At 42.7% G+C, this 14,532-nt stretch overlaps 1 protein-coding gene and 1 long non-coding RNA gene across 3 annotated transcripts in view; one reads left to right on the forward strand and one right to left on the reverse strand.

The window, feature by feature from the left end:
• MARCHF3 (membrane associated ring-CH-type finger 3) overlaps nucleotides 1-3,599 on the forward strand; it is a 150,757-nt gene extending 147,158 nt beyond the window's left edge. For both annotated transcript variants that reach the window (XM_081880578.1, XM_081880579.1), the window contains exon 5: nucleotides 3,141-3,599. In XM_081880578.1, the coding sequence (XP_081736704.1) occupies nucleotides 3,141-3,299 (159 nt within the window). In that variant the 3' untranslated portion in view covers nucleotides 3,300-3,599. The remainder of the gene's footprint in view (nucleotides 1-3,140) is intronic.
• A 1,708-nt stretch (nucleotides 3,600-5,307) lies between these two features.
• On the reverse strand, nucleotides 5,308-6,848 carry LOC309352275. Its single transcript, XR_014161223.1, has 2 exons — nucleotides 6,769-6,848; nucleotides 5,308-5,630 (listed from the first exon to the last, which is right to left on the reverse strand). It is a non-coding gene; the product is annotated as an uncharacterized lncRNA (long non-coding RNA).
• Between the last annotated feature and the right edge of the window lie 7,684 nt (nucleotides 6,849-14,532).

The following is a 14,532-nucleotide window of genomic DNA, read 5'->3' on the forward strand; positions in this document are numbered from 1 at the left end:
AGGAGCGTCTCCACTCCCATCATTCTGCCTGGACGCTGAGGTCCAGCTCCGAGGGCCTTCTGGCGGTTCCCTCACTGCAAGAAGTGAGGTTACAAGGAACCAGGCAGAGGGCCTTCTCAATAGTGGCACCCACCCTGTGGAACACCCTCCCATCAGATGTCAAAGAAATAAACAACTGACTTTCAGAAGACATCTGAAGGCAGCCCTGTTTAGGGAAGTTTTTAATGTTTGATGTTTTATCTCTTTATTATTATTAATAATAATAATATTCTGTTTTGAGCTGCTCAGAGTGGCTGGGGTATAAATTTGTTTTTGTTGTTGTTGTTAAATTAAATAATTTAAAATACATGGACATGGAACAAGAACAAGTTGGGCTAACTTGGGCTATACATCCTGCCAGAATTTTGGCTGACCTGGGATTGGAACAGACTTAGAGCAGGGGTGGGGAATATTGTAGGACTGCAATTCTGACCATCCCTGACTATTGGCCATGCTGGTTGCAGCTGATGAGAGCTAGAGCCCAGTATCACCTGGAGAACCAAATCTCCCATCCCTCACATAGAGCATAGAACCAAGCTTTGATTGGTGGTGCCATCATTGGGAGCTGCCCAATAGGCATTAACCCATGGCAGAGCCTATTGGGTGGTTGGTTCCCATTTGTGGAGGCCCACCTTAGTGAAGTGCATCTGTCTCCCTTACTGACATCCAGGCATTTGATGGCTGAAAGGTACTGGGTGAAATTCAGTGTCACTCTGAGACAATCATCCCATCAGTGCAAGCATTTTAGCTTGCCAGATGCAAAAAACTCCTCTCTCTTCCCCCAACACCCCCAAGGCATTTGGAGGGGGGGATACAGGGAGGGAAGCCCTGTTGTGCAAGCAGAAGTCTTTGCTCAGGGCTTCAACTCACGGGACTTGCTGAGTGAATCTCGCCCATCGTTCCTGGCACCACTGAAGTCACTGGTTGAGAAAATGTATTTACCGTATTTTTCGCTCTATAAGACGCACCAGACCACAAGACGCACCTAGTTTTTGGAGGAGGAAAACAAGAAAAAAAAATATTCTGAATCTCAGAAGCCAGAACAGCAAGAGGGATTGCTGCGTAGTGAAAGCAGCAATCCCTCTTGCTGTTCTGGCTTCTGTGATAGCTGCGCAGCCTGCATTCGCTCCATAAGACGCACACACATTTTCCCTTACTTTTTAGAAGGGAAAAGGTGAGTCTTATAGAGCAAAAAATACGGTAACTGTTTTTTAGAATGCTATTAACAGTGTTTTCAGTATTGATGTGTTTGTGGCCCTGGGCTCCTTTGGGAAGAGGAGGGGCAGAAAATAAGTTAATGAAATAATCATACCTCCCTACTGTGAGCTTATACATTGCACAGCTGGGTGGCTCTTTATAATCTTGCAAGAGCCTCAGAACTGCTTCTCGATGGCTGGACCACAACCTTATTCTGTAACATTTAATAGGTCTGGTCCTGTTATGAGTGTGCACCTGGACTCATATGTATGTTCATATACACAACTGCTGAGAGGTTTGGGATCTTTAACTAGAGTTATGGCATACGCTTGTTATGGATGTGTGTTAACGTTATGCCCACAGGATGCTCTCATAAAGAAATAAAGAACATTTGGTTTATTAGATGAAATGGAAGTGACGGAATCTATAAAGATGCTGCTTTAGACAGCAAACTTACATTCTAAGCAGGTAGCAAATTATGATACATACACACCTTGATTAAAGAGTAGAAGATTCCCTAACTGTTCTGAAAGGCTTACAAAAACGTGGGCATAAACTTGAAGTGAAAAGAAGGGGGGGGGAAGGAAAGTATACCTACCCTTTAAGTGAAGCAGAAATATGCTGAGTCCTGGGGAGCACTTGGGTAAGTGCTGTCCTGTTGCAGCTACCCAACTAACCTTGTGGTGCTGTGGTCTAAACCACTGAGCCTCTTGGGCTTGTTAATCAGAAGGTTGGCGGTTCAAATCCCTGCAATGGAGTGAGCTCCCATTGCTCTGTCCCAGCTCCTGCCAACCTAGCTGTTCGAAAGCACGCCAGTGCAAGTAAATAAATAGGTACTGCTGTGGTGGGAAGGTAAACAGTGTTTCCGTGTGCTCTGGTTTCTGTCACAGTGTTCTGTTGCACCAGAAGCAGTTTGGTCATGCTGGCCACATGACCTGGAAAGCTGTCTGTGGACAAATGTCGGCTCCTTCAGCCTGAAAGTGAGATGGGCACCGCAACCCCATAGTTGCCTTTGAGTGGACTTAACCATCCAGGGGTCCTTTACCTTTTCACCTTTACCTGTATATAATGTTTTTTTGTATACCTTTTTGCCACGGTATGCCAGTGGAGAGGGGAGAGGCTGTAGAATGTGTCCGACAATTTGCCCAATCCCTTCCAGACTTTCCTGCCTAGTTCTCACCTTGCCCATCTTTGGCCATCCTGTTCCTGATTGCTTAACAAAATATCAAAAGACTTTGATGGTATCTGCACCTGCCCATCTCTTGTCAGTGCTCTGCCTTTACATCACCTTACCATTGTAGGGATAGATCTCACTGAGGAGTTGAGTATCATGTACAGTCGTACCTTGGTTTTCGAACAGCTCAGTTCTCTAATGTTTTGGCTCCCGAACGCCGCAAACCCGGAAGTGAGTGTTCCGGTTTGTGAACTATTTTTGGAAGCTGAACTCCCAAGGGGCTTCTGATTGGCTCCAGGAGCTTCCTGCAGCCAATCAGAAGCCACCCTTTGGTTTCTGAGCGTTTTGGAAGTCAAACAGATTTCCGGAATGGATTCTGTTCAACTTCCAAAGTATGACTGTACTTGAAAACTAAATTTGCACGTCTTTGTCTTCTGGTCATTTATGGGTCAACTCAGGATATGCCCAAATGCCTTTCAGAAGGGGGTTAGAATCTGGCTTATTCCAGGATCACCAAAGCTCATCATGGAGGGTCTGTCATATTAGAGTTGATCTTATACTTATGCTTATACTTATGATAAACCGTATCATAAATTCAGATTAATGCTGGACCTTGAAATGCTATAGCTGAGTGAAGATGCACTATATGAAATGCACTTCTTCTTTTTTTGCTCTCCGTGTTTCGCTCTTCTCATCTCAAATATGCCCTTTCCCCTTGTTCTTCCTGCAGGTATCCTTTAGGTACCACTGTAGATTATATAATGAATGGCGTCGGACCAATCAAAGAGTTATCCTCCTCATCCCAAAGTCTGTCAGCATCCCTTCAAACCAGCAGTCATTGCTGGGCCTGCATTCAGTCAAAAGGAACTCAAAAGAGACAATCGTTTAATTGTGATAATCATGAGCTGGGGCCATGAACTACATGCGGGGGTCTAATTCCATCCAAATCTGATAGTGGTTATTATGAAAAGACAAGACTCTTTACGCCGAAGAGAGGACACGACTGTTGGAATTGAAATCATGGATGCTGCAATCATATGATATTTGCTGAGCTGCCAAACCTGCTTAAACTTTAGCAGATACTGTATGAAATTCCTCAATCCCATGTTGATAGCTGCATCGCTAGGGATGCAACCCTTTTTTATTGTTGTTTAAAGATTATTAAACTATGATGGCAAACAATGCAAAACACGTCTGTGGCGGTATTTCTTTAAGTGGTTTGACAGGTTTCCTGCCGCATTCCTCCTCTCCCACCCACATTAAACGAGAAGAATAGGAGGATGTTGTGCTGCAATTGAACTTTAATAAGTGAAATGCCATTTGAAAAGAGAGAGAAGTATTGGTTTGACACACACAGCACATTGATTTCATAAGAGACTTAAGATATTCCGCTCAAGCCTCACAAAGACTTGCCAAATGTGCAAAAGAAAGTCTATTTACTGATCACCCTTTATTTGGTTAACATACATACATGCACATCATGGGAACAAGAGCTTCCCAAATTCTGCTCCTGCGTGCCTTTCGCCCACTAATGGGGAAGAAGGTAGCCACTGCTCAGGTATGGGGCTATAACTCCCACCATCTCTGACCATTGACCATATTAGCTGCAGCTGATGAAAGCTGGGAGTCCAGCATCTGCCCTCCCCTGCTTTAAAATGCTTAAAACCTGCAAATTAGGTAGCAATTAGCATAATCTGCCAAATGTTGGGTCGTCTGCTCCATTCATGTGCCTCATGCAAGGTTAAAATATTTTGATTAGTTTCTTTAAAATTATCATCTTAAGAGCAGAGAAAAACAAGGAAGAAAACTTATTTTGGCCATGCTAAGGATAATGGACAGGACACGGGTGGCGCTGTGGTCTAAACCACTGAGCCTCTCAGGCTTGCCAATCAGGTCGGCGGTTCAAATTCCCACGATGGGGTGAGCTCCTGTTGCTCAGTCCCAGGTTCTGCCAACCTAGCAGTTCAAAAGCATGCCAGTGCAAGTAGATAAATAGGTACCGCTCCGGCGGGAAGGTAAACAGCATTTCTGTGCGCTGCTTTGGTTTCGGTGTTCTGTTGTGCCAGAAGCGGCTTAGTCATGCTGGCCACATAACCCGGAAAAACTGTCTGCAGAGCAGACAAAACGCCAACTCCCTCGGCCTGTAAAGCAAGATGAGCACCGCAACCTCAGAGTCGTTCGCAACTGGACTTAACTGTCAGGGGTCCTTTACCTTTACCTTTAAAGATAATGGACTGGTTGCTAACAGCAGTCTTGTACACATTTAGTCAGAAATAAGTCCTGTTGAGTTCAGAGACTTCTTTCCAGGAAAGTAGGAATAGGATTATAGCTAACCATTAATGCCAAGTTTGCAGAGAATAGGCAATGTATAGTACAGGCTTTGCTAGCCTCACGCCCTGCAGAAGCTTGAGCTACAGTTCCCACACCACCCAGCAATGTTAGCTGGGGCTGACAGTTGTACAGTGGTACCTCGGGTTAAGAACTTAATTCGTTCTGGAGGTCCGTTCTTAAGCTGAAACTGTTCTTTACCTGAGGCTAATGGGGCCTCCCGCTGCCGCTGGGCGATTTCTGTTCTCATCCTGAAGCAAAGTTCTTAACTTGAGGTACTATTTCTGGGTTAGCGGAGTCTGTAACCTGAAGCGTCTGTAACTCGAGGTACCACTGTAGTCTAAAACATCCGATATTGTATCTGACCAGATGAAATTTCCTTGAGGGATATACAGGAGATTCTGCATGTTTTCCTATTGATCCCCTCCTTCTGGGATTCATAGCAGAACATTCTGCGGCATTACTCTTGAAGGCCAGAGTAATGTTGTAGCTTCATACCTCACGTATCAAACATATCAGTGCCGTAAATACTGGTGTAAATCTTGAATGAGCCACGTTGCATCAGAACAGAGTTTTGCCCTAGTTCTCCAGATTTATTTTGTAAGAGGAGCTTCTGCATACATAAAGGACTGCTTCATTAGACATGTTCTAGGAAGCCTGGGCCTGAGTTGCATAACAATCAAGTAAAGCTACAATTCTCTGCTGGATTTTCCGCTTGACAGGTAAATTTAGATGAGAGTATATAAGACTGTACTACTTTGTACCAGTGAGACTTCAGGTCTATTTGTGAACAAATGTTTACAGCAAGCTTTGTAATTGTGGCCAATTCCAATTTGGAATTCTTTTTTTAAATTCCTGGGTGGTGGTACGCCTTGCTTACGACTGCCCCTTCCTAAAGAGAAAAAAAGAATTGTTTTATTCATCCCCTTACCCATTTTAGAGTTAAGCTATCAAATGGACTTGCTTGTACCAACAATTACCACTGGCAAGGCGGTGACATGTAGCTTATGTGCAATTTATTATCTTTTTCAAAGTCATGGCAAATATATAGGGGGCAAGCCCTGCATTTGGCTTGAATTTCCTGTGCAGTTGTGGGGGGTCAAATGGGAGGGGATATGTAAAAAATATGGCTTATATTTCAGATGGAATAAGCAACTGTTATTTGGCAAAACAAAACAAAACCCACGTAATTAAACTAAGAAGTTTGACCACCTGACTTTTTGAACAGATGAATGTATCCTTATATAATTTTGAATACATTCAAAACAAGAGCATAGGTGCCCTTTAGATACTGCAGAATTCTTCGAAATGAGAATCCAGTAAAAGCTACGATATTAGGACAACTTCAGTATTTCATTTATTTCAGCAGTGCACCAGAGCCTGAGGTCCTTCACTCAAAACCCTAATTAAAATGGCCCCCCACTGCCCAATCTATACCTGCTTGGTATGTGAGCAACGAGTGCCAAAGCTCCCGAGGCTTATTCAAAGGATTAGCTCTGCAGCTTCATCATAGCACCTATGTGACTTAAGACTCCAGAGCCAAGGATTTATGCCTGCTCAGGCTTTTGGCACTGGAAGGCCTACTTACGCCTTATGCAGGGGTTTCTTACCCCTTCCTAGAACACTGGTATAAGGTGCCTAAGGGGAGCTTTCATGACGAAGAAACAGATTGGCTCGCTGATTAGATTGTATACCTGAAGGAGCATCTGCACCTCATTGTTCAGCCTGGACAAGTGAAGTTACAGGGAACCAGGCATAGGGCCTTCTCAGTAGTGGCACCCGCCCTGTGGAACACCCTGCCATCAGATGTCAAGGTGTAACTATACAACCTTTAGAAGACATCTGAAGGCAGCCCTGTATTATTAATAATAATAAATTTTATTTATATCCCGCCCTCCCCAGCCGAAGCCGGGCTCAGGGCGGCTAACAACACTAAAACAGTACAACAATAATGTGTATTGGGAAGTTTTTAATCTTTGAAAATCGCCCAGACTACTACTAATAACAATAAATAATGTGCAGCAACAAACCTAAGTTCATTAAGCCCTGGTAGGCTCTCATATTCAGAGGATGAGTTGTGCTCAGAATCACCATGTATCCTAGTCTTCAAAGGACAGTCTTTATTTTGAAAGGTCCAAGTGTTGCTGAGGAACTATAAGGGAGAAGAGAACTGAAGATGCCCATGAAACATGTGCAACAGACTGAGCAGGGACAGAAGCCACATGGTGCCAGTCTTCTCAACTATGGCAAAATGTAGTGTATTTCTACTTAGAGTGGACTGGCACCTATGAATTAGCATGCAAAAATTTTATGCAATGCTGTATCTTTTATCATCTCCTTTGAGAATGTGTGAAGTGGTCCTCTGGGTGTGTTTGGCCTAGTGAACCATAAATAGTGCAATGAACAAACTAGAAAGGGGTAAAATGCCTCGTTCCAGACTCAAAAAGCCTGTCCATTTTCTTAGGACAGGAACATAAACTTCAAATGCGAGTGTTGACCTGTCCATCAACTTGTACCTGGGTAGAGAAGGCTCTCAGGGTTCTACAATTTGAGAAACAACTTTCTATTGTTTAGTTAACACAACTGAGAATCATGCAATTAAATACTTTAATGGGGGGGGGATCATTTGCAAGGCATTTTTCAGGTTTTGCTGTTTCCTCATCTACCCAACTCAGGTGCAAAAATACAAGATGGGGCAGCAAAGAGAAGCATAAAGAAAGGATTTCCATCACTCCTTAGCAGCTGCCTGCGGCTCCCTAGGGACAGCAGCCTTGCAATGTGAGAATTCTGATATCAGCATTTTAGACATGTGATAAATCCATTTTTAACTTTCAGAATCCAAAAGGCTGATCTTAGTAGATACCAAAATCTTCACACTTTACAGTTTAATTGCAAGAGTACATTCAATAGGGAAAGCAAAGAGAAATATTTCTGTGTGGTTTTTATCCTAGAATAAAGCTGATCTAAGAAGTAGGTTTTACATTATTGCTTAGCTCAGCAGAAGGCAGAAAGAAGTGCTTCCCAAGCAGCAACTGTGTCACCAAGTGACAAAAAAAAAGTTATTCTAGGGTACCTTGCCATCTAACCAAGAGAAAATATTTAGCATTGGTAGCAAAGTTCTGATGCAAAATTGGATGAGGGAGTTTGTGATACTGTTGTGGCATTTTGATCAATGTGCAATCAGAAATTTAGTTTAATGGAAGTTCTAATACATACATTTGACGAGCAAGAGATTGAGACTTATTTCAAAGTATAGCTGCATTTGACTGTACCCTGAGTGCTTTCACTGAGAACACAGAGGTTCAATAAGAAAGCTTTTTCACTACTCCAGTCTGGTAAATAACGTTTTATGGTCCAGGAAAGCTAAGGGGATGACCAATATTAAGAGATGAACCCAGGGAGAAAGCAGAACGAAGCTCTCAATTTGAGATATTGGTTTATGCATGAAGTTGCATTCTGTGAAGGATCATTACCCAAGATGTAACAAACAGTAATCCAGTAACAGGTAGGTTACTCTATGTGTTGGTCTGCCGTAGTCGGAACAAAATAAAAAAATTCCTTCCAGTAGCACCTTAGATACCAACTAAGTTTGTTATTGGTATGAGCTTTGATGTGCATGCACACTTCTTCAGATACACTGAAACAGAAGTCACGAGACCCTTATATATAGTAAGAGGGTGGGGAGGGGTATTACTCAGAAGGGTGGTGGGAATGGGTGATTGGCTGATAGGTGTGGTAAACCTGTTACAACTGCAATTGGACTTGCAGGAAAAAAGCAAGGGGTGAGATGGCTAAAAACAGCTTTATCATGTATAACGAGATAAGAATCCAATGTCTCTATTAGGACCAGGTCTCTCCATGGTTTTAAGTTTGGTAGTAAGTTGCAATTCAGCAACTTCTCTTTCCAGTCTATTTCTTAAATTCTTCTGTAATATGACAGCTACTTTGAGATTTGTATAGAAACGTCCTGGGAGATTGAAGTGTTCTCCTACTGGTTTCTCTGTCTTGTGGTTCCTGGTGTCAGATTTATCCTTTGGCATAGGGTTTGGCCTGTTTGTCCAATATAAATTTAGGGGAGGTGTGGCAATTATAGGGGAGATTATAAGTGATTAACTTCATTACAAAATGAACAAAAACAAGTCTAGAAACCTTGTAGCTTAAAAAAACACAAAATAGCAAGGTGACCAAAGAATGAAATGGTTGGGGAGCACATAAGTGTGTAATATAGTCATAACAGGGTCAATTTATGTTTTTGGGGTGCAAAGCAGGCAGAACAGCGTCTCAGCTAAGAAAACTTACCAGTAGAGCTATCTATGAAGGGTGTCTGCATCATGGCTTCCTTATTGGGAGATGTTTTGTAGCTCCCACCTCTCTATCATCTGACTACCGCCTATGCCGGGCTGTAACCTTGTACAAAAAGCAGACAGATACAGATCTTGCCATTGTGATGCATTCAGACAGTAAAATAAACTGGGAACGGGAATGTTATAAAATGCAGGCATTATTGTAAAATCTTAGCAGATACCACAATGCAGCGAACCTGCTGAGATACGAAGACTACACCTTATGTTGCAATGACAAGTCTAATTAACAATTTAGCATGGAAAAAATGGGGTTATGTTTAAGGACTTGCCAAATCCAAAGAAACTCGGAGTGTTGTTAAGACAGCCCTGATATTTAATTGAGAGGGAAAGAGAGAATGCAAAACAACAACTACCTCTAGTACCTCATTAGAAAGAAAACAATTGTTTTGGGTCTATAGTCCAGGCAAATCTTAACTACTCCGAGTAAAAAAAGCAGAGAAAGATATAATTTTAAAAGCAATAAGGCTTCCCATGAAGAACCAATTCTCTGTGCAAACAGCCTCCAGAGCAAAAGCCATGAAGCTAGATATTGTAAATATATCACAACGAGCCATTACTAGGCTTGGGCAAAACATTTGCTACAATTCACAATTATACAGGGAAAGATTTGGAGCCTTCCCTAAATATTAGCCGCCACCAAGTATCTGAAATTACTACTAAAACAAAAATGAAACTTCAATTTCAATAAATGTTTGTAAACCAGGAGGGTGGTGGTTGCAAACAGCTTTTCACAGTAGCAGATTCATTAATTTCCAACAGAAAGTTATATAATATAGAGGCATTTCAAAGAAGAGGATGAGCGGTATTTAATACAGGTAAATAGTTTGTGCCATCTGATAGATTCTCAGTAGAAAGCTATGCTTTTAAAAAGTTCATTTTCTATCCTGTAGTTTTTGTTACCATGTTAAATTCCAAAGCAACTTTGTGCCAGTTTTTGAAAGGCTTGCCTTTATACAAACTTGAGATTAAAAATTATACAGGTTATGATAAATTTATTCCTTGCAGCTGTAAAGGGAAATTTGTCCAGAACAAATGGAATTAAAAAGACAATGAAGAAGTTTGTTGCCTGTTTCTTCCCATGCTTCTTCTCCCAGTTACTGAACAAGATGCCAAGATTTGTCTTTTTTTTTAAAAAACAACAACAACAACTAGATAGAATTCAAACTATCATACGAAAAGCAAAAACATCTTTTTTTTACAGCTAACAGGAACCAGCAGCCATCAACCTAATGAACACTTCCTAGTACTGGATACTATTTCAACACAAGCTTGGATTTGGCATGAAAATGCCTTTCCACTAAACCCCCTTCCCCATCCCACGTCATGCAGGGAGGTTCACCGATTGTCTCAAGATGCTTTGCCAAAGCAGTAAGATCTGTACACCTTGACACTTAGCAAAAGTGCAAATCCTACTTCAGCTTTTGGTATAGAAGTTATTGACAAGCAGGGCTTCGGATTTCTCCCAAGAAAATGCCTTGACCAGAACTAAGCAAATTAGAACAGCTGAAGTTCACTTTTCTGGCTTGTCACCCAACAGGAAATTTCAAAAATAAGATGAGGCAGAGCTTGCTGACAACAGAATATGTAACACTTTCTCCTCCAAAGGAAGAACATGTCTCATCACTGCATCTTTAGCTGACATTCAAATACCATCGTACATTTAATTATTTCCTAACTGCACATCAAAGACACTCACCAGGACAGCTGATAAGAGGGTCAGTAGAACCGGAGACTCTTAAATCTGAGGGTCATGGGTTTGAGTCCCACGCTGAGCGAAGAATTCCTGCATCGCTGGGGACAAGAGGATTCCCTTCCAACTCCCTGATTCTATGAGTCCATGTTAGCTTCCCCAGCCTAGTACCCTCCAGAAGTTTTGGATTCAAACTCCCATCATCCCATCAGCATGGATATGCTGGCTGGCTGGAGCTGCAAGCTCAAAGCTTATGGAGAAAATAAAGCTGGGGAAAGTTGATCTAGATTGATCTATGTATTTTTGGTAGATCTATGTATTTTTTCCCCAACTACATGTTCAACTCATCCAGTATCCTTAGTTATAACAGGAGGGGGACTGCCTGCATGTATTAGATAAACTTGTACATAAATATGGGTGGAAAGACAAAATATGGCCTAGCGACTGCCTCTCTCTTTTAATCCTATTAATGTGCATACTGTCAAGTGACCTCTTGGCTTATCGTGCTCTTTCTTATACCATGGAAAAAGAAGGTATACTACTTTTGCCAAGATTCTCTCACAAACACAAGACACAGAATTAGGCAATTCAGTAGTGCCCCGCAAGACGAATGCCTCGCAAGACAAAAAACTCGCTAGACGAAAGGTTTTTTCGCCCGCGATTTGCCTCGCAAGACGAATTCCCCTATGGGCTTGCTTCGCAAAACGAAAACGTCTCGCGACTTTGTTTCCTTTGTGTAAAAACCGTTAAAACCAAGGGTGCTTAGCTTGAGCAGCTGCAGTTGCGACTTGACTTCGAGGAGCAACTGTTAGCACGTGGTTTGGTAGCCTTTTCTCAGACTTTGCTCACTTTTGAAGATTTTCCAAAACTTTTCCAGAACTTTTCCAGAACTTCTCTTTCATCCATTTGGTAAGTTAAACTTTTAAAACTTTTTTGGGGGGTTTTGGATTTTGGGTTGGGGTGTTTGGGATTCAAGGACTTGGTGTTGGGAAGGGGTTTGCGATAATCTGGGGGCTTGTGGGCCTTTTTTGGGAATTTTTATGATTTTCTGTGACCACTGGGCCAGGTTGATTTTTTTTGAAAATTTTTCTGAGTTTGAATTTCTGAGTGCTGGCTGGGTAGGGGAACAGTTGGGGAGGTTTCTGCAGAAATCTGGGACCATGTGGGGTTTTTTGGGGAATTTTTATGATTTTCTGTGACCACTGGGCCAGGTTGTTTTTTTTTGAAAAATTTTCTGAGTTTGAATTTCTGAGTGCTGGCCATGTTGTTATTTTTTAAAAATTTTTTTTGTCTGGGTGGGGAAGCAGTTGGGGAGGGGTTTGCAGCAGTTCGGGAGGGGCTGGGGGAGCAGTTGGGGAGGGGTTTGCAATTTCTGTGTTGTGGGTGGGTTGGTGCGTGTCTGTGGGAGCAGTTGAGGTTTTTGAAGACATTGGTGATTTTTGAAGCTTTTCCTAAACTTATTTTGCAGCCATTTGAGGTTTCTGAGGACTTCGGTGGTTGATTGTTGAAGCTTTTCCAGAACTTCTCTTTCATCCATTTGGTAAGCTAAACTTTTAAAACTTTTTTGGGGGTTTTTGGATTTTGGATTTGGGGTTGGGGTGCTTGGGATTCAAGGCCTTGGTTCTGGGTTTTAATTTCTGTGTGGTGGGTGGCTGGCTGCTTTTGTATTTTTTGGGTTTGAAGCACATCACTGATTTTTTTTTCTGTTTCTGAGTTTACGAAGGTAGGAGCTGTGCTGCCATGGGACCCAAGAAGACTGCTGCTGCGGTGGCCGGCGAGAGGAAGAAGGAGAAGGTGACGCTGGAAATGAAGGAGATCATCTGGAAGCACGACGGCGGAATGCGTGTGACGGACATCGCCAGGGAGTACGGCAGGAACCCATCGACCATCGGGACCATCCTGAAGATGAGGGAGAAGATCCTGGCGACTGATGCAGCCAAGGGAGTCACCAGGATCGTGAAGAACCACCCAGCTGTCCTGGAGGAGGTCGAGAAGTTGCTGCTCATCTGGATAGAAGAGAAGCAGCGTGCAGGGGACACAGTGTCTGAGGCCGTCATTTGTGAGAAGGCCAAGGCCTTGCACGCTGACCTCATCCGGGAACAGCCAGGAACCTCAGCCGAGCCAGAAGTCTTCAAGGCTAGCAGAGGTTGGTTTGACCGGTTCAAGACAAGATCTGGCATCCACAGCGTGGTCAGGCATGGAGAGGCTGCCAGTTCTGATGTTCCTGCGGCTGAAGACTTTGCAGCGGAGTTCCTGGAGGTTGTGACGACGGAGGGCTACGTTCCGCAGCAGGTCTTCAACTGCGACGAGACCGGGCTGTTTTGGAAGAGGATGCCCAAAAGGACTTTCATCACTCAGGAGGAGTCCAGGCTGCCTGGCCACAAGCCCATGAAGGACCGCCTGACCCTGGTGGAGGGGCACGACGACGAGCTGACCACCGTGGAGCTGGTCGAACTGCAGGCAGAGGCTGCGCAGGAGCAGGCCTCACTGGAAGAGGAGGAAGGAACTGAGGAACGGCTGTCCTCCGAAAGACTGAGGGACATTTGCCAGAAGTGGAAGGAGGTGCAGACTTTTGCAGATCTACACCACCATGAGAAGCACGTGGCACATGACGCTGGGAACTTTTATGATACGAGGGTCATGTCGTCTTTCAGGGAGCTGCTGAAAAGGCGGATAAAGCAGCAGACTATGGACAGGTTCTTGACCAAGAAGCAAAGAGTGGAAGAGGAGCCTTCTTCGAGTGGTCCCCCAGAGTCTTAGAAAATGTACTGTACACTTTGTTGATTTTTAAATGTTTTTCTGTCATGTTTATAAAGTTAATTTATTTTCCCTTCAATTTTTGAACTGCTCTTTACAGTATGTGTGACTTTAAAGAGCAGTTAATAAACTGTTGTTGTACCAAATTTGGCTTTGTTTGGACTTTTTTTGACCATAGGAACGCATTAATTGATTTTCAATGCATTCCTATGGGATTTCGTGCTTCGCAAGACGAAAAATTCGCTAGACGACAAAAATTGCGGAACGAATTAATTTCGTCTTGCGGGGCACCACTGTTTATCCTATAAAGATCCTTTACATAACATTACACCATCTGACGATATTTTATGACACTGCAAAAAATGATAATTATCAAATTAGATGCTAATCAGTAAGTAGCTGTCCCTTTCCTGGTGTCTTAACAGTACTGAAGAGAGCAAAAGATCTAACATGTAAGCAACTCTGCTTCAGCTCCTCAGCACACAAAGTCTATCATTTAGAATGATTTTCAAAGTATCTTTAAGCAAATCCCATTTTATTTTAATTTCCCATGACTCCATTACACTATTTTGATAAACAAGAACAAATGTCTACAAACCTGAATTTCATGGCTTCTTCTCAGAGCTATTTAGCTAGAGCACTATTTCTGTTACAAGACTAAAATTTAAATGGGCATTAATTTTGGTTAACATTTACCAACTTTCTTACACACTTCCCTGCCAAACAACATTACTCATACAGAATTAAAGGGTGCAGGAGGATGGTCACTTTTAGGTCCTGTCATCAACATTATTTTTTTTATTTCACACACCCTATGAGACACTTGTAGCCTATTTCAAACACATTATCAACACGAAAGCTCATACCTAGAACTAACTTAGTTGGTCTTTAAGGTGCTACTGGAAGGAATTTTTTGTTTTGACTATGGCAGACCAACACGGCTACCTATCTGTAACTGAAATTATCAACCTGAGTTCAACACA

This window comes from Podarcis erhardii (genome assembly GCF_964252035.2).
Source record: "Podarcis erhardii genome assembly, chromosome: 11".
Classification (NCBI taxonomy): Eukaryota; Metazoa; Chordata; class Lepidosauria; order Squamata; family Lacertidae; genus Podarcis; species Podarcis erhardii.